The 20,450-nt window shown below is 38.2% G+C and overlaps 1 protein-coding gene across 4 annotated transcripts; it reads left to right on the top strand.

The window, feature by feature from the left end:
• The first annotated feature begins 11,664 nt into the window (after positions 1 to 11,664).
• Positions 11,665 to 19,100, top strand: LOC116255248 (SNW/SKI-interacting protein A). Of its 4 annotated transcripts, none has more exons than XM_050077550.1 (4): positions 11,665 to 11,841; positions 13,749 to 13,809; positions 15,660 to 17,533; positions 18,560 to 19,100. In XM_050077550.1, exons 3-4 carry the CDS (start codon positions 15,705 to 15,707, stop codon positions 18,564 to 18,566), a joined length of 1,836 nt encoding a protein of 611 aa, XP_049933507.1. In that variant the 5' UTR covers positions 11,665 to 11,841; positions 13,749 to 13,809; positions 15,660 to 15,704; the 3' UTR covers positions 18,567 to 19,100. The 4 variants fall into 4 exon arrangements, with proteins under 4 accessions (XP_049933507.1, XP_031486891.1, XP_031486886.1 ...); XM_031631031.2 differs by having other exon boundaries at positions 13,718 to 13,809; XM_031631026.2 differs by lacking the exon at positions 13,749 to 13,809.
• The last annotated feature ends 1,350 nt before the right edge of the window (positions 19,101 to 20,450 follow it).

Here is a 20,450-nt window from a genome sequence, read left to right as displayed (position 1 = left end):
TGGGCCGCCAACAGTGGCATGCGCAACATTCCAGTTGAAAGGTATCACTCCAGTTGAAAGGTATCCAGTAAATCTACCCAAGTCCCGAAGCATTCCTACACCTTAAAGGCAAGGAGGAAGGAGGTGAATTTGCATGTCATGTGGACCAGAAATTGTATTTCCTTTTCTACTCATAAAATTATCACTCATGATATGTGCTCTAGATACATAGTATTAGAGCACATGCTTAATGAAAGCATTAATTTTCAGCTGCACGCTACTTTTTAATGAGCCAAATAAATTTCTCTTTAAATAATAGCAGTACAAGGTGGTGACAGATCAATAGTACGTCGTCCATCCAAGACGGGCAATGCGATCTCTAGAAAACAAAACTCAGATTCAATTCTGATGTCATTAAGATATATAAGACAGGTTAACAAGCAGGGACTTACGTAGCCAACAATCAATCTTCATATCCGGATAACCAGATTGCCCCATAGAAACCAGGATTATCTTGGAAAAATAAGAACGGTTAAGAACTCCGCGAGATGGAAACAGTTGCCATATTTGCAACGACCTTATCTTCAGTGTGGTATAGTCGTTGTTACCGTAAAAATCAACTTAACAAAGACCATACGACAAGCAAACTTCATTTATCTGTCTTGATCTGTTGGTTTGATGCCAATAGAACACTGACTTCCAGTTGAGTTTCCAACTAATCTTCTTAATTGGAGAGTGATGGACATTCATGGTGAAAAGGACGCCACTTTTGGCATAAATATATAGACTTTTCAGTTAAATGAACAATTCATCATATGAGAGGATTAATTAACTACCTCCGGAATAGCTCATGACTAAAAAAAAAAAACAACCATTCTTATGTTGCAGTGTAATAGTAATTTTATTTAATCTCTACTTTTTAGCAGGCGGACCAACTGACTATCCTACTCATCTTTCTCTCTCTCTCTCTCTCTCTCTCTCTCTCTCTTTATATATATATATATATATATATATATATATATATATATAGAGTTTGTATAAAATTTAAATCTGATACCTGTACAATATGGGCCACACCATTTGTCAGCTGAAAACTGAGTTTGTATCATGTGAATACAATGAGTGAGAAAGTTTTCAAAACACCGACTCCTTGTGACCAATGAAAATTTGATGAACAATTAAACACAATTCTTTCAGAAGAAAATTAGGAAAGGAAGGAAGAGAAAACGTTATTTTGATGTTTGGCCCGAATATGTAAGTCTTGGCAAACATATTCAAATACTCAATTGCACCTGTGGTTTCTGCCTCAAGAATCCCGTAATTTTCATAATTGGCGCCAACATCTCTGTCTCTCTCACACACACACGCATACACGTAGGCAGTCACACACGTAAACGAAGATTATTTACTTATAAAGGAAGAGAACGTGTGACATTTAAAGCTCTGTCAGCTGAAGATCAACTTTGGTTGAATTTAAGAAGATAACTAAGACCTACCATTTCCGATGAAGAATTGATGGAAGGAGCAAACCCTGACTTCCTGTGAAAGAATATCATTTACAGAAACAATGGAATGAATTAGCTAATAACATCACTAATCATTCTGCGTAATTTATCAAAACAAGTACTAATACAAAGCCCGTGTTGAATTGGATTCCTTAAAGTTCAAAACTTTAGACTTAGTTTGTAGCCAAGTTTGCAACTGTTTCCGTAGCGTACGTGGACAGTGCCAGTGGACCCGGGTCTGATAATATTGCAAATCTAAACTGAATAATTTTGAGATCGGTTAAACTCAGGCGGCCGGAGTTTCAATGTACATTTTGTATTTCGACCCGAGTTTCATCAAGGTTTTATGTCAATCAATTTGATCAATCTGGGAACCATATATAAATCTCAGTCTTTGTCAGATCCAATTTCACCAAGTACAAGTATTTGGTAGGCCTCTATGATCAAGACTTACTCAGTTCCGCACTCGGATTTTCGTCGTTCAAGCCTCTGTACACATTTATACATGCACACAGATACACATATACATATACACACACACAATTATATATATATATATAAACTATGTGAAAATTGACATATCCCAAGTAAACTTATGCTTTCTACTACTCTTGTTATATGTTTAAACTTGACATGTCCCAAGTAAACTTATGTTTTCTTTGGGTCTACAATCTGTAATTGATCACTGTGTTAAGTTATCCTGTTTGGTATGACAAACCGTTGCTTGGTGCAGTAGTGGAGCTGCTCGTTGGTTTGGGTGGGCCACTGCCCACGCCAATCCATAAAAAATTTCATTATATTGTGTTCATTTCACATTGTTATGACTCAAAAATTTAAAAATTTTATGAAATGCCTACCGCAAAGTTGTGTTGCCAATGCAAGTGCCCTACGGATGAAAAATCTTGGCTCCACCACTGGCTTGGTACAAGAGCATAGAACTCCGACGGTCCATGCGGAAGCTCAACGATCTCGGGAAGCGACAAGATTATGCAAAGGCAAAAAGGTCAGGGCCATCCTGGTCTGCCATCGGACGCGCATTATGAAATAATATGGGACAGCAGCATTCAGCATGACCCTTTTCTTGATAACGTTTGGATCCATTCCACACAAAGTTCTCTGGATTCAACTCAGTGACAACCATATGTACGTCGATCACTTTACCGGGCTGAGTGCTGTCAAGGGCCCTCAAGTTTAGGAAAACAAAGCGGTTCTGGTCACTGACCCGAGTATCGAGTATTGAAATTGGTTATAAATATATGCAAACTCTACGACAAAAAATCTGTATCAAACAAACTATTCTTCGATAACACAAGAAATTTTAGAGATTCAGAAAAACTGTCGCGGACAAGTGACGGTTCACATGTTTTTTTTTTCTTTTCTTTTGGGTGGTGTGTGTGTGGCCTAGTCATGGTACATATATATAGATTCCCGATCGCACACATGCACATATACATATAGACAACACGTATTGCCGGCCGCATAAATTGCTGTACCTTGAAATTGGAATGTGGAAATGGAATTCCTCAATCAGTGCCGTATGAAAACCTAGTGCCGTATGAAAACCTGTGAATCAGTGCCCCTCTAGAAAATTTTCCTGTCCACCAGTGGAGCTGGTCAGCACAACATTACAACTGGTAAGGTTCTTCCACAGTTGTTCATGTGGGGAAGGGCGTGGGTGCATGCTTTGCCTCATGGACTTCCACAGCCCTTTTGGCATCTCTTCCTCTCTTTCTCCCTTTATGTGTATATATATATATATATATATATATATATATATATATATATATATATATATATATATATATCACGGGCAAAAAAACAATAAGCTAAGGCATGTTGCTTTACACCGGCAAAAATAAAGTTTTTCTATAGATTAATTGACAAAGGAAAAGCAGATGTTTTCTCACATATTAACCTGTGACAAATTGCGATATTTCCGGAATAATATGAAGTTCGTCGCAAGTAGCGGAATATGTTGCCACTTGTTACATGTCACAAGTGTGTGAAACGTGGTGCTGTGCCTCTCTTGGATAAGGCTAGATAGGGTCAACATTGGCGTCTGATTGCGACATAGTTTTGCTGTCAGTATTTGACACGGAATTAAAACATTGACATGATATTCGCTTTCCGACCTAGCCCCTTAATTGAATATACCTACTAGATAGCAGTGTCGGAATTAAAAATCCAAGTCATGAGAATCACTTATATGTCGTTCTTATTTAAGAAAAAGGCCAAAAATATAATTTAATATACTCAAACCACCTTTTATCAGTCTGCCAATGCGCCGCCCCCACTACATAAACTACTACGCTTAGAACTGAACATGGGCTCAGGACTTATTTCATAACCTAATGTTGACCTTTCAAATTGAATTTCAAGTGGGCTTGTAGACGGCATTTGATAAGAACATATGTTCTTGAAGCCCCATATTTTAATTCAAAACATGTATCTAAAACACTATGTTTCTATATAGTGAAATATATTGTGGACTATTGACATTGTTTTTAGATTCGACAAATAGACGCAGGACATAATTACATTATGTTTCTTAAAATAACAACAATCTTATTGAAGCATGCGTTATGTGAACATATGTTTTGAAAAGACAACGCTCTTCTTAGACATACATTTATATTGAATCTAAGTGATTGGTTTTGGAGATGGTGTGCCCTATTATGTAGTTATAAGTCAGGTCGAACTTGTTTATTCAAGCAAAGTGGCGGAACAGGAAATTTTGGTTCCCCATGTGAATGGGCACAGGCTAAAATGAACAAAATTTAATGGACGTTGTCGTTGGTGGACCTGGGCCCCTACCTTTAACCACATTCGTAGGGGTGCACTTCTTTAATAATTTATATAAATTTTTATTTAAAAGATTTTATGTATTTGTTTAACTGTGTTTTTTTTAATAGGTTTTGTGAAAAGGAAACTTATAGTGGTCTATAGATATAGATGATCACAGACTATAAATCAAATGTGACGAATCATTGGAAAAAAAAAAGTTTTATTTTTATGTAAACTCCTTAATGGTGCTTGCCAAGAAAATGTTACATTCTTGAACACATATTCTTAGAGCACATGTTTCAAAATGCCATGGTAGCGTTTGCATAACACATTGAAAATTTTCATTTTTATTAAAATTTAGGGAGTGTTTGACTGCCATCAAAGCCAATCAGTTTTGTCAAAATTTGGTTTCGTAAAAAGAAGTAAAAGCCTTTAGGTTGTGTTTGTTTCACCGTGGATCTCAGATCCCCGGTAATGTAGAAACTGATCTATGGATTTAAGATCAGACCACTCCCATCTAACCTTAAATTCATGATTTTTAAGATGTAGCATGAATTTAAGAGATCTTCATTTGTTTAAATTGAGGATCTAACAAAACACACCTTTTTATGCAGCATCGGATCTATCAAACTCAACTTTAAGTTATTCAAAAACCAGGTTTTGGCTTTGTCATCCAAACAAAGAAACAAAATTTCTGAAACTGATTAAAAAACTTGAGTTTCAGAAAACCTGGTTTTGTAAAATGATTTCTTAATGAGTTTTGAAAAACATCATTTTTATGTTTGGGTGGGCTACATAAAAATTAGTTTTAGGTGAATACCCTAAAACTAATGCTTTTTTGGGCATGCATCCAAACATGCTTATAGTTTTTACAAAACTGGGTTAGAGGAGGGTATCATCCAAATACCCAATTAGTTTTATAAAAATTATTATTTTAATGAATTTTTGAAAAAAATTTGTTTACATGTTCGAGTAGGCATCTCAAAACCAGGTTTTCTGAAAACGCCACTTTGAGTGTGCCCAAACAAGCACAAAATGGTTTCTGGAGGCAAAAAAAGCGCCATTTTGGGCGTGCACATGTTTTTGTTTCAAAAAAGTAATTTAAATATGCCCTGCATTTAACTGTTAGATACTTAGTTCTAAAAATAACATTCATGATCCCATTATACTTGGGGAAAATTTGAAACACAGGGAATTTTTGGATGATGCGTTTCTATAACACGTGTTCTGAGAACATAATGTACTCCACATAAATTCCTTATTAGAGCAAGTCGGTGCCTAAAAATTGGTACCCAGTTTAACCAAATCATTGACTGAGTAATGCACCAACATCTTTTCCACCTACAAAGTTTAGATACACGAGAAAGGGGCTTTTTAAAAACCGAGTATAAATTAACGCTTACGTTGAAATCATGAAATGTGAAATAAGAAAAGTGTCCAACATGACAAACATTCGTGCACTAACTTATCAACACCATTAACTTTTTAACTTTGTGCTTTAACTGTCCAATCAGGACAATTTGTGATTTAAATTGCAAGGTTATTGTGGGATTTATTGAATACCTAAATTGTATTGAAAACCAATGAAGAAATGAATCTGATGCCTTGTTGTTTTTACAAATTACTTTTTGTTTTGAATCCCTCGGATCTTATATTCAATTATCAAAGATGGAAGGGTCTGATATGAAGACTCAAATGACAAACTAGAGAATGATGGAACTTCTAATCTAATATGAAACGGTTGGAACGGTGGAGCGTTCACCGAGGTTGAAACTAGACTGCGAATTGCAGCCCTGGCAGTGATCATGAGGATAATATTATACGCATTTAAAGAGAAAGCATTTCATCAAGGGCTATTGTTAACCTTCATTCAATTCGCCTTTGATGACTCTTGTGTTGGTGTATGGAACTTGATTCATACTGGACACTCATATGCCCGTAAGGATAGAGGTTCAGGGGCTTTAACCCCGAAAGAATATTTATACAAATACGTGTTTACCCTAATCTTTATGTTGTGAGGGGGGCCGCAGTTTTTTTTTTGTCTTTTCTCTGAGAATGTCTGTGATCATCTGAGAGTAAATAGTGAAAGATCTGTGCGTTCGTGGACGTATGAGATTATTGCTCCGAACCACGTAAATCTTTGTCTTCTTCCTTGTTGCTTCTATCCCCATCTTGAAAGTGCGAGAAGAGAGTTTTGTGTGTTGTTCCTAACACCCTGCTGGTGTTAGGCAGATTCACCAAACATCTTCAAGCCAGGGAGCACCTCAAATGAAAGAGCGACATAATTATTCTAACATCGAGGCTTTAACCACCTGCACAAATATAAATTTACGTGTTCAATTACAATAAAAAAGAAAGAGAGTGATTTTTTTTTTGCAGTGATATACCTTTGCTATGGCCTATCTTCTTTATCTTCGTTGCATATGAAATTATATATCTAGGCATTCCCGTGAAGAGAATTCTCTAGTAACTAGGGTTACGGTTAAGAAACGCATCCTACACCTCAACCATAAACTGCATCACCTAAGATCGATCAGGGCTGGATACAAGCAACTAAGCAAGAATAAACTACAATTCTTTTGACGAAATGTTTACGGACAAACATTCAAAACAAGAAGAGTGCATTGTTACGATAAGACTTCTGGCGTTTCATCACCTTGTCACGCAATATGCACTTGAATAAGGAGAATGATCTGAGACCTTCAAGTTGATGAAGCAAAGAGTTTAAGACTCGGAATGCGCGTCTTCTAACATAATGTCATCCCCGGCTTTCCGAACAAAATAAATAGAATGATGCAAGATAAAATCAGAAACTAAAAGAGTTATAGTCTAGAGAGGCGATAAAGAAGTTGATCTGATATAGAGGAAACTTCATATAATGCCTTATAACTGCTTTCACTGTAATACCCAGTGAAGCTCAAGGAGAACTGTGCTTCTCGCTAGTACAAATCTGACAATGAATTCATGCTCGAATTTGAACTCACTTATACGACGAATACCAAAATCAGAATTTGATAAGCAATTGAATTGAGATTCATTTACCAGATCCGATTAAAGGAATTCAAATTTGAATCAGTAATCATATATATCTTGTCCATTAACATTGTTGACGCTGGTTATATTATTGATTCAAACCAGCAACGTATAAATCATTCTAGGGCATTTCCAGGTTGAAGCTACTGTGTTTAAAGCATAATCGTCAGTTCAAGGATACAAATTAAATGTTCCAGTAGAAACCGGAATTGCCATTTCTCTGCGAACAATTAAACCCAAAAAATTCCCAGACATCATGCTTACGCAAATTCCGCCTGTACATATTTCTACATATCGTCCTGATCAGAGAATCCTTTACCTTCACGTCGGCATTAATAGAGAACGCCAAGATCGCTTGAATTTCCTGGATAAAAAATCGTTCAAAATCAAACGAAACACATGGAAGCACCTACAATACTCATGAAAAAGAAAAAAAAATCCGTCACTTCTTCATTGAATTGTCTACCAGAGAGAGCTCAGAAGCTCTTCAATTCCAGAAAATATTCAAATCAAAACCATCGAAGATCTTCCAAAAACCCATGCAATCGGCCTCTTCAAACATGAAAAAGGGACCGCAATAAAGGAGGAGGAAATCAAAGTTTCGAAGAACGTACCCTGCGAAGGAGACGATTCAAGATGTCCGGACGAGATAGAGAGAGAAGCAGACTGGCGAAGGCGAAGTAAGAGACGAAGAGGAGGAAATGAAGGAGGTAGAAGGGCTCCCTGGTGAGGGCGTTCAACCATGAGAAGGATCGCTTCCTCTTCCTCTCCATGGGAAGAGGGGAAGGGCTCCTCGACTGTCTCTCGCACGGACGCCTCATTGTTTTCCCCCACCTTAACATGACCCGGGAAGAAACGGCGGTGGCGGGAACAAGAACAGAACGATGGGGAATCGGAGCATAAGGGACGCACTCATGCGACGTTAGGTGAGAACCACCTTCCCGATATTAGACGGACGATGTCTCGTACTAATGCGTCTCTGAATGCTGGACAAGTTATCCACGGCAAAACAAAGTCTGGCGGCCTTTACGAGGGCGTTTGATGGCCCGGGTGAAATTATTTTGGTGTGTTTGTTTACCACTGATTTCAGTTCACCGGTGATATGAGATCGCAGATTTTCCATTTAAGATTTGTGTTATTTGGAACTTGCTTTCTTTAAACTTAGATTTTCCAAAACACGCAACCTTGGTTCTTATCAAACGCAACCTTAGGTCGCATTTGATTATCACCGATCTCAGATCTACAATTTTGAGGTCCAAACCCACCCCTCCCTTTAATGGGATCTCAAATTCATGTTTTTTACACGACGTCATGAATTTGAGATCCATGTGTGCTTGTTTCACCGCAGATTTGAGATCCATGGTGATATGACACCAATAGAATTGAAGTTGAACCCCCCAATAAATTCATGGTTTTTAACATGTAATATGAACTTAAGGTCCACTTTAATAAGATATTGGGTTCTTCCAATGCACACCCTTGATTGCAGCCTCTGATTTGAGACTATCAAACACAATCTATAGATGAATGCTGAAAACAACTGTTTGTGGATTTTAGATCTCCTCTAATATGATATCTCCTCTAATATGATATCTGTGGGAATCAAACACAACCTTCTTTCGTAAATATTGGCATTAAAAGAAGGTTAAATTTCTCCTTTTATAAACAAATCACATGAATATGAAAACTTCAATTTTCCAACTAAAAGTGTAAACCCCACTATTTTTTTTTTATGCCATGCACTTCTTGCAACAGTCAAATACCCTTTTTTCTCTTAACAATTTCACCAAACACTTATCTCGTCAAACTTTAAATTGGGCACACATTTCCCCCATCTAATTTTTAAGCCTCAAAGGGCATATAACTATTTAGAATGGTGAACGCAAAACACACTAGTTGCCAGTTTGATTCCTAGGATTGCTACTCCTCTACACTACAAATAATGAGGCGCACACCACTTTATTTGATAATGTATATAGTTCTTACATTTTTAAGTTTCAAAGGGCATATAACTATTTAGAATGGTGAACGCAAAACACACTAGTTGCTGGTTTGATTCCTAGGACTGCTACTCCTCTACACTACAAATAATGAGGCGCACACCACTTTATTTGATAATGTATACATTTCCTATATTTTTAAGCCTCAAAGGGCATATAACTATTTAGAATGGTGAACGCGAAACACACTAGTTGCCGGTTTGATTCCTATGACTGCTACTCCTCTACACTGCAAATAATGAAGCACACACCACTTTATTTGATAATGTATATGTATTAAAGCAGCCCTACATTTCAGATGCAAGTTGAGGAGTTTTGGTTCATCTGGATTGCCCCCGCCCCTCACAATTATTGTAACGACTTTGTGGATTGGTAAGCAACAGGGGTAGAGGGAGGGGGGTCAGTGGGTGGGCGGCAGGGCAGGGGCCTTGATTTATACTTCAGATTTTAAAAACTTTAAAAATTTATATATAAATCCATAAAAATTTAATATATATATATTGAAAAATTTCTGTTAAAATTTTGAAACTACAGTTTGACCCATGTGACAAAAAAATCTTGGCTCCGCCCTTGCCTAGCAATCCCATGGAGTGAAAATTCGAACCGTTGCCTTTGAAACTGCCAAAAGCTGTGTACACTGGTGCAATGACAAAGACATAAATTTTTGGTTAAGGGGCACTAATAATTCGAACCTTTAAATTTTAAAGGGCAACCAATGTAAACAAGTAAAAAGTTAAAGAAGTGCCAATACAAAATGAAGATATTTTTGTGAACTAGTGCGGGCAATTGCACACACCAGCCCACACATGTCTTAGCCATCGGTGGTGTGATAAATCAGAATGTACGTAGAGAAATGTTTATCGTGGAGGGCATGGTGGAGGCAAAATTATAAAAAATGAAAAGTCAGGTGGCTAAAAAGAGTCGGTAACAAGAGCATTAGTGATGGTTTATGATGCAACAATAGCTTTCATACTGTTTATGATGTTTTAGTAATGGATTTTTAATTTTTAACGATCGTTGTCAAGGGATTAGGGGTGAACACGAGTCGAGTCAAGCCCGAGTTCAGTCAGCTCGAGCTCGGTTCTACTAATGAAACATCAATCTCGAGAATAGCTCGACGGAAGTAGCTCGAGCTTGACTCAGTAGTTACATATTGACCTCGAGCTCGACTCAATTAAGACTCGAAAGACTCATTTGAATAGAATTGATATTTATCGTTACTTGTTAAGTTCAAGCTCGAATCGATTGAGACTCGAAAGACTCGTTTGAATAGAATTGATATTCATCGTTACGTGTGGAGCTCGAGCTCGACAAACTCGTATGAATATATCAACTTGATTAAGGCTCGACAAACTCGATTAAGGCTCAAGCTCGACTCAACAGTTACGTGTGGAGCTCAAACCCAACTCGATTAGCTGAACGAGTCGACTCATGAACTCGATCTTGATTTGTTAAGCAAATGACTTGGTTCGAACTTGTTCACGAATCAAGCTTGAGTAGCTCGTCTCGTTGTTCACCTCTATATTCATTTCTTTTCAAATATGTATATATTTGGATTCAAATTTGGATGAAGAAAAATCGAATACCAACTTAAATCTAGAATCTGAATTCATAAACCGAATCCGATTTTTAGATTAATATTCGAACCTAACCAGACTTTTAAACCGAATTCAAACCATATTCTAGTCAGTGAGTTTAAGATATATATCTAAAACTATATCCTATCTGAATCGGAACATGATTAATATTTACTTAAATCTGAATATGAACTCAATGGGATGTCATTTCAAAATGAAAATTTTTATTGGATATCAATTTTTTTTTATCCAACTATTTTAGGCTGTTCGGTTTGATATCAGATGCAAATCGGATTGATTGACATGGTAGTAATTCTAAAACTGATTCGCAAATCGTACTTGATTCATTGCTGGCGATATCGATTAATATTTCCTGTCGCATTACATAATTCACAAAAATATTCGTCATAATATCTAGAATATCATGGACACATTTATGATGATAAATTATTTATTCTAACAATACAAGGTCACGCAATTAGATGGAAGAAAAAGCAGCCCAAGGCCGAATTTCAGATTTCTGATTAAGTGGATTTCACATTAATTATTGTTAAAAATTTGAAGCATAAATTGAAATGATGATATTTAACCAAAGAAGATGTGCAAATGCAATAGGGAACGGCCCCGTCGGCTGATCATCTCATTCTAAGTCGAATCAGTAGAAGGATCCAGACCCGATCCGTTTGTCTGTTCTCAATTATTTAAAGAATGTAAATTGACAGCAGAGTCCCTACTTATTGGCGCGAATATCAACACCGCCAAAGGCTTCCTCCCTTTTATGCGATGATCTCTCCCCCTTTTCTCTCTTGGTCGTCTTCGGATCTATCTAGTCCCTGAGCCGTCGAGGCTAGGGTTTCACCGAAGAAAACACGTTTCTTCCCTTCCAGAAACGAAGCTCTGCGTCCCTCTCAGGGGTTCCTTCCCTCTATCTCGCTCTCGGTCCTCACCGCCGGCCACTTGCAGGTATCTCTCTCTCTCTCCCTCCTTCCCTGTCTTTCCCTCTTCCTCCTTCCCCTTCCCTTCTCTCTATGGGTGAGGGTACCATCGCCCTCCCTCAGTCTCTCTCAGTTTATTTCTCTCCTTATCTTAGTCCAAGAGTGAAAAAAAAATAGAAGGCATGCCGTAGTTGTTAAATAGAAGTATTACAATCATGTTTATTATATGAATCCATTTCTAGTTGAAGATACCTCTAATTGGTTACGGCACCGCTGTTCTTGCCTCCTAAGTTGGTGTCAGGAAATTTGAAGAAACAAATACGTCTAGCAAAGTTGATATGTGCTTTTCATTTTCTCTAATGGGTGGCAAGTTGGCACGAGAGATAGCCCATTAAAATGTTTTAAGAAACCCCCAAGTTGTGATGACCTCGTGCGGGACTGATCCGCATCTATCTGGTAGATTGTTCGAAGACGTTTTGTGGTTCTATTTTCTGTTTGGAAACCATAGAAAGCTATGCACCATGACACAAGGTAGAAATCTAGTTTATGCATATGTAAAATAATCATTCTATTTAAAATCTTCCAATATAATACTATTCCGATTTTTTCCTCCACATGTAAGTCATCTGATTTTCTTCATTTGAAGCTCATAACTTCACAAGCCAAAACCCATACAGTTAACGAATGTTTCGTTGGCAGAAGAACTTGGGATCCCAAAGGAGGGCTGTCATCAAAACATATCTTAATTAAATAGTTAATTGAACAAGCAGATTTTTAGTTCCTGATCCGCTCTTGTTTTGCAATCCATATTGGGTTTTTCATGGTTTTGTTTTGTGCCTCTTGAAAGTTTGCAATGTTAGACGGTCAATTTCTTACACTATTGAACCATAATTGTTGATCTGCGTGTCCATTTTGAAAGCATTATATTATCATAGCTTACATGTAGGATGACTTGTTGAAGTTCTTAGTTTTGCAAAGAAATAGGCTCGAGGTCCAAGTAGAACTCTTTCTATCTTTGGCAGAACGTGCTTTCCCCTAAACTAGTCGGCTTGCGGGTAGACTAAGTTTAGATCACGAATTCTTAATCTTGAAGCAATGCATTCTTCATGGAACTGACGTGGCTCCACCGGAGTTTATGTGGAACACCTTTGTTATGTGCCCGAGTTCATCCAAGATTGTCTCAAAAATCAGTAGTACTTGGAGTCTACTGCTTGTTCATCATGTTAATATACCCAAATCATTTTGTGGTTCACTTTCAGTAATTTTATTGAACTTGAACTGGCAAAACTCTTCAAGGGGCTGTTTGATGAATTGGAAATCTGAAATTGGAAATATATTTCTGGAAATATATTTTCTGGATTAAAGGAATGACAAAAATCTTTTCGATTCCCATTTTGATGTGTGTGTGTGATGACTGTTCTGTGTTTGATGATAAACGAATATATTTCTAGGTTTAGTGAGATGTAAGAAGGTAAGCTATATATCCAATTATCCATAAAAGGGATATAAAAAAAGCTGCATTCAAATTCCTTCAACTTAACATAAACAAAATTTCTAAGTGCAAAAGCCTAAAACTGCTTAAGCACTTTTTAATCAAATTTCGTAAACTTGAGAGTAGGTCAGTAGCAATTTTTTTTTTCAAAGGTTAAACCCCATTTCATTTCTAGAATTATACACATAGCATTATCGAAATTGCAAAGCAAAATGCAGAAAACCTTTTTCTGTAAACCAAGTCTTAGAATATGTTGCTAGAATAAACGATTAAAAATTTTAAACCTGTTTATGAAAATTTCAGCAAATTGGTGAGTCAATTTTAAAAATTATGTAAGCCCTAATGTGTCACGGTATGCTCATTCTTCCCCAACTTTTTCTCTGTGCTCTCCATTATTTCTCCAACCGTGAAGTTCCTTTACCACCATCACCGGCCTGTGGCAGTGTTCGGTGGCGTCCGGCAGTTTCCAGCCACCGGTGAGTCCGTCCATCTGGAAAATCAAAGGTAAGTTATTTGGTTTTTTCTGTTTATTTTCAGTTTCTTCTTCTCCTTCTTCTTCTTCAAGGGCACGTTTGCTGGACATAGCCATGGATGACGCAGAAATAGAAAATGAAGGAGAAGAAGAAGAAGAAGGGGCGGAATGGATAAAAGATTAGGGTTATCCTCTTTCCCCTTCTTTCTTCCTCTGGCATGAGACGTAGCTGCTACGGGTGATGGCGTCCCCTCTTTCTTCCTCAGACGCAAGGGAGGAGGAAGACGGGAAGGAGGGAGGAGGAAGAAGGGAGGCGGAGGAAGAAGGGAAGGAGGGAGGAAGAAGGGAGGTGGAGGAAGAAGGGAAGGAGGGAGGAAGAAGGGAGGTGGAGCAAGAAGGGATGCGGAGAGCGAGGGAGGAAGAGGCGTAACGGTAAAAAAAAATTTCCAAAAAAATTTTTTCACCTCTTTGGCTGGAAAAAAGTTTCCGGAAATATATTTCCGTTTCCAGCTTCAACGTTCAAAAACAATTTCCACGTTTGTTAAGGAGGAAAAATTTTGAAAATTTGAAAAATATTTCCTGTGCTACAGGAAATTTCCAGCCCATCAAACAGGCCCCAAGTGAAATCTTGAAACTGCAATCTTGTGTTCGTATTTATTTCTGTCTAGCAAGAGTTAGACATGTTCCAGTCCTTATTCAGGTTATTACTAGTTATAGAACTAATTGTTCTGCCTATAAAAGAGAAATCAGTTCTTATGCATATCTACTCTATTTTTCTCTTGCTCAAATTGGCTTTTCTAGTGTGTTTAGGGTTTTAATTTTGGGGATTACAGCTAGGTCAATTGGTCTCATGGTAATTATAATTGCTATTTTGATTTTTTCAATCTTGATTTTGCAATAAGGGTCTTTTTTTGCTTGTTTCTTTTTTGTTTCTTTTGTCTTTCATTGAGTTGTTGGCATGCTTGAAGCTTGTGTGTGGTTTTTGTGGGGATCATCTTGGTATATTTTTTGACTTCTATTATTTTGATTTTCCATTTAAACTATGTTAGTACATGAGACTTTTTTTTGCCTGGAAGGTATTGTAAGGATAAAAAAGATATCACTGTTTAGAAGGTTTTGCTAGGACAGGTCCATCTAGGGATGACCACATGTCTCTTTGAGCCTTTTTCAATATGATTTCCTGATTGTGCATGTACTTTTTTATTTTGCACTGTAAATATGTCTTTGACTTTGGTTTTGCAAGTGACTGTGTGAATGAGAGATTATTAACACAAGTTAATTGTTTTTTTAATGTTATTGTTCACTTATATACGTTATTTTGTGTGCTTTTTTCAAAATTTTTTGCAAATTTTTTATATTTCACCATGTTGTCCCTTAGCTTACGCTTTAAGCCCTTAACACTTCACGACTTATGCCTCCCTTCATGATTGGTGCAATATCCAACTTCACCTCATCACCTTTAACAGCACTGGATTTGGGATTCGTCTCTTTGAGGCTTAAACCGAACTCGTTGCATCAATCTTCTATGCTTTTGATTCATTTATGATTTTTGTTATTGCTAGTAGGATTATTGTTTGTGCTAGTGATTATCTGTCAACATTCTTTTTAATTGTGGTTTTTGTTCTGAAGTGACCTCTTGAAGCCAAAAACATCATGAGTTTTCGTTTTGTTTGAAGTTTAGGCCTTTTTTGTCGTTTGATAAAGTTGTTTTTTTACATTTATGGATTTTAATTTTAAGTTTTTGTTTCTTTGGATTCTCCACTTTCCCTTTCCATAGATTAGGGAGAAGAACATGTTTGTATTTGTTCAACGTTGTTTCTTTTTATGGTTCTACCGTTTTAGTTGCTGTTGGGTATTCACAAATTTTTTGTTGTATTTGCAGAGTTCTGTTGCTGCTGTGTTTCTTAGCTTTCTTGCATTGGCAAAGATGTTATCTTTAAAGGAACTGCTTCCTCCAGCTAAATCGTCCACTCCGGCTACCTATGATTTCTCTTCTGATCCATGGTTCAAGGATCGGTTTGACCCAGCATCGAAGCCCGATTCCTCTATCCATTCAGTGAAGGCCAAGCAGATCCCACCATATGGTAAGCGTGCTGGATTCGTCCCACGGAAGCCTGAGGATTTTGGGGATGGCGGTGCCTTTCCTGAGATCCATGTTGCTCAATATCCTCTTGATATGGGCAGGCGGGAGCCTAAACCAGATGCAAAGACCTTGCCCGTCAATGTTGATGCCGAAGGCAATGTTGCCTATGATGCTGTTGTGAAGCAGAATGAGAATGCGTCCAAAATTGTCTACTCTCAGCATAAGGATCTCCTTCCCAAGCTCCCAGGTGAGGGTGGAGGCTTGGAAGCTGCAGAGAATGAAGAAGAGGAAGATGAGTTGATCCAGAAGACAACTCAAAGGACAAAAGAGGCACTTGAGAAGATTGTCAATGTTCGGTTGAGTGCTGCCCAACCAAAGAATGTACCAGTACAGTCCTCTGATCCAACATTTATCAAATACAAGCCATCCCAACAATCGGCTGCGTTTAATTCCGGTGCCAAGGAAAGGATTATCCGGATGGTGGAAATGCCAGTTGACCCTCTAGAGCCACCCAAGTTTAAGCACAAGAGGGTTCCAAAGGCATCTGGTTCTCCACCTGTGCCGGTCCTCCATTCACCACCTCGTCCAGTCACTGTAAAGGACCAACAAGATTGGAAGATACCACCTTGCATTTCTAACTGGAAAAACCCCAAAGGTTACACGATTCCACTTGATAAACGTTTGGCTGCAGATGGCAGAGGGTTGCAGGAAGTTCAGATCAATGACAACTTTGCTAAACTATCTGAGGCTTTATATGTTGCTGAACAGAAGGCCAGGGAGGCTGTTGAGATGCGGTCGAAAATACAGAGGGAACTCTTACTAAAGGAGAAGGATAAGAAGGAGCAGGAACTGCGTGCTTTGGCTCAGAAGGCTCGCTTGGAGAGGACGGGTGCTGGTCCTGTAGAGAAGCCAGGAGTTGATGCTTCAGAGCGGATGGCATCTGTTGCCGCTCCCTCTAGTAGTGGTGGTGAAAGGCGGGTAGAAACTGAAAGGTTGAAGGAGAATCCAAGAGAGACAAAGGAGGAAAGGGAAGAGCGGTTGAAGCGTGAAGCTATTCGTGAGGAGAGAAGGCGTGAGAGGGAGAGGGAGAGAAGGCTGGAAGCTAAGGATATTGCCATGGGAAAGAAGAGTAAGATCACCAGAGACAAGGATCGTGATATTAGTGAGAAGGTTGCTCTTGGAATGGCAAATGTTGGTGCTGGAAGAACGGGAGAAGTCATGTATGATCAAAGGCTCTTTAACCAGGAGAAAGGAATGGACTCTGGGTTTGCAACAGATGATCAATACAATATATATGACAAGGGTCTATTTAATGCACAGCCCACTTTGTCTAGTCTGTACAGGCCCAAGAAGGATGTAGATGCGGATATGTACGGTGGTGGGGATGAGCAACTGGATAAGATTCTCAAAACTGAACGTTTCAAGCCAGATAAAAGTTTTGCGGGTACCAGTGAAAGGGCAGGACCTAGGGATAGGCCTGTTGAGTTTGAAAAGGATGCAGAAGAAGCGGATCCTTTTGGTCTGGACCAGTTCTTGACAGAGGTGAAGAAGGGTAAGAAGGCAATGGATAAAATTGGTGGTGGGGGCACAATGAAAGCCAGTGCTGGCTCTGCAATGAGGGAAAGTTATGAAGGAGGGTCTAGCAGAACCAGGATTGCTTTCGAAAAGGGCAGGTGAGGTTTCATTCCTTGTTTTCCTTGTCTCCTGTCACATTTTCATATTTAAAAATCGTTATCACCATTGGGGTTTGGGTGTTAAAGCAGATTTCACCAGAGCTTTTTGAATTTAACACCCACAGTCAATTTGAGAACTGTTCTCTACTTTTTTATCTTTTTATCATGTGCATGGATCCACTATCAATCTGGCGGATTGGTAAAGTTGTCTTTGTTGCTAATCAGAGATCAACCCCTTGATGTTGGTCATAAGCCACTTGTGGACGAAGAGGAAGGTGGATACTTCTATTGGCTTCATATGCATATGAATGGGCCTCGAGGATCTCTTTCTCAGCCATTCTGTTTTCTCGCACATCTGCTTGCACATGCATTCATGCATCCAGTTTGTGTGTGGAGTACCAAAAATGTTTGTAGCTGACAATAGTGCTACAGATGTTGAAAATTTGATGGTATTGATGTTGGTACATGAAAGAGAAAAACTGACTTTGTTAATTATGATGTATATATTTAAAATATAAACTGGCTGATCGTATTAATGCTACTGGAAGAAAGCAGAAAGTGCTGCTGGTCGAGTTGAAAACAATTAAAAGGCCATAATGAAGGGAACTAAAGGCATTCCCTTTTGGAACTGCCATAGTGGACAATGATTTGATGTGTTTGTTATGAACAGGAATTTATAGAATCAACAGCATTGCTTATATATATATATATATATATATACACACACACACACACACACACACTCACACACACACACACACATTATATTTATACATCGATAGTTCAATTTATTCCTGGATAGTGTTTGCGGCTTTAAGTAGTTTAAGACAAGTTATGTTAAAGGTTATGAATACTCTGCGTCTTGGTTGATAATCTTTTGTTGGAAAATGAAATTGTTAATACTTGGCTTTCTATCAAAACCTTGTTTCAGCAATTCACATGACTGTCCAAAATTCCAGATGCTACTTCTTTTGCCTATTTCTTGTGCTTTTTTAAGATTAAGGTTTTCTTTTTTTTTTTGTCCAGCAGGTGAGGATTTGCCAGACCCATCTATCAAGTAATCTGTATTTTCGGTTCTCAGTGAGGTTGAGGGGGTGCTTGTTTCTGAGAATGGACGGAGAAATGAAAATAGGAGTTGCGAATCAATCCTTTTGCTGGCAAAACACGAATAAAACAAAAACGAGATTCAAGGGAAAATGAAGGGGCCTCATGGAGTACTTTTCGTTCAAGCTCAACTATTTGTTTGTCATGGATCGGCTCTTAAACCAGTCTTTTGATTGGTCAACAGTAACTTTTGTGTATTGATATGTATGGAATATGGCTAAGCGGATTGTGGAATGCGCTGCTAATTTGATAGTAATTCATGTTTGATGCCATCCCATCGATCTATGTGAAAACTAGAAGAAGCTGCTGTGAACTGCGTATGCTTACACACGATGTTCTCACTGCCGCTGGAGAGAAGGTTCAAGGTACTGAAGAACTTGCTGTTGTAAAAGCTCTCTTCTAGTTGTAAACTTCTTGTTTTGGGGCAATATGTCAGGTTCATTATGTTGGTTTATTTGTTAAATGTGTTGAACAGTTGAATTTGGTTTATTTGCCTCTAAAACCAGGTTTGGAATGTTTGGGTGCCATCAAAACTGAAGGAAAAATAAAAGAGTTAAACCTGATGGTTATTCATAAAACTAGGTTTTAGGTGTCACCCAAACAGGTAAACCAAGTATTAAGTTTTCACAAAGTTAGGTTAGATATGTCTCATCCAAACACCCGCCAAACATGATTTCCAGGTAGATTGCTTGCTCATCAGTTTTGGCAAACATTGTCTCCAAGCAGATTGCTTATCAGTTTTGTTGGTCTTACCTTGATAATTCGGGGAAGTATTCCCCTTGGTCTTGATTGCTGTATCTAATGTAGCTCTTTCGTCAATAGCAGTAACATTCATGGAAACATATAAACTGAAACACTAAGAACGGCATTTTCTTTCTCATTTGGGAGGAATAGACGCTGCGGCGCGTGCTGCATAAAACCGAAAGCCATTTCTCCATTCCCATGGTTTCGCCTGTGTCTGTTTGTAGAAGGAATCGGCGGCATGGACATACAGATTTCGTCTTTCTCATTGTCGCAATAAAACTAAGTCTACGGGTGTGTTTGGTTGTGGAGCCCTCAATGAGATTGCCCCAAACGATTATATCAGATAAACTGTTCACATTCTTTTGCTCAATTCCCACATTTTTTGCGAAAATTCATCATATTCTTCATTTAGGCATTTAGTGCAGTCGCATGTCGAACAATATGCAAAACTTTCAGAAATTTCATCATACATGTGGAGAACTTTATTTCTTGGTGGTAAAAATTGATTCAGCCTTCCACACAAACACTGATTTTTCGTCTCTGAAAAGATTCTCCCTTCCAATGCGTACCCAAAAAATCTTCTGGGCTGTCTTTCCCTTTAACCTTGAAGGCCGTGTCTATCCTCTATAAATAGAGACTTCCTGATTATCAGGCGACCTGGTTGTGGTTTTAAACTTCATTATTCATATAGGCTTCTGCAGAATAAAGTTCTGCCTTCCCTTGCCTAAGGTTTGGAAGGGTCAAGAGGTTTTCAAGTTGGAAAGTAGTGAGGTCAGGTAGGAAGATTTTAAAGTTATATTGAAATTAAAACTTATTCTACTGTTATTCAATAGAGGTACTTGTGAAATATGTTAAGAGGATAAGAAAACTTCAAGGGAGGTGAAGTTGTTGGGTAGAGACCTGGCATTTGGCCTTTATAGGCTACATCGGATGCCTCATGAATGCAGTTTTTTGCATACTAGCCAAGTCTGAATCGAAACCAGCAGTCATACCTGGGTGCATCTTTTTGCATAATCTATTATAATTATTTTAACTCCATCAGTAAAAAAGAGCAAGGGAAGAAAGAAGA

Source organism: Nymphaea colorata, chromosome 1 (genome assembly GCF_008831285.2).
Source record: "Nymphaea colorata isolate Beijing-Zhang1983 chromosome 1, ASM883128v2, whole genome shotgun sequence".
In the NCBI taxonomy this organism is placed as follows: domain Eukaryota; kingdom Viridiplantae; phylum Streptophyta; class Magnoliopsida; order Nymphaeales; family Nymphaeaceae; genus Nymphaea; species Nymphaea colorata.
Note: the sequence above shows the minus strand (reverse complement) of the source record. Positions and strands in the feature narration are given on the sequence as shown.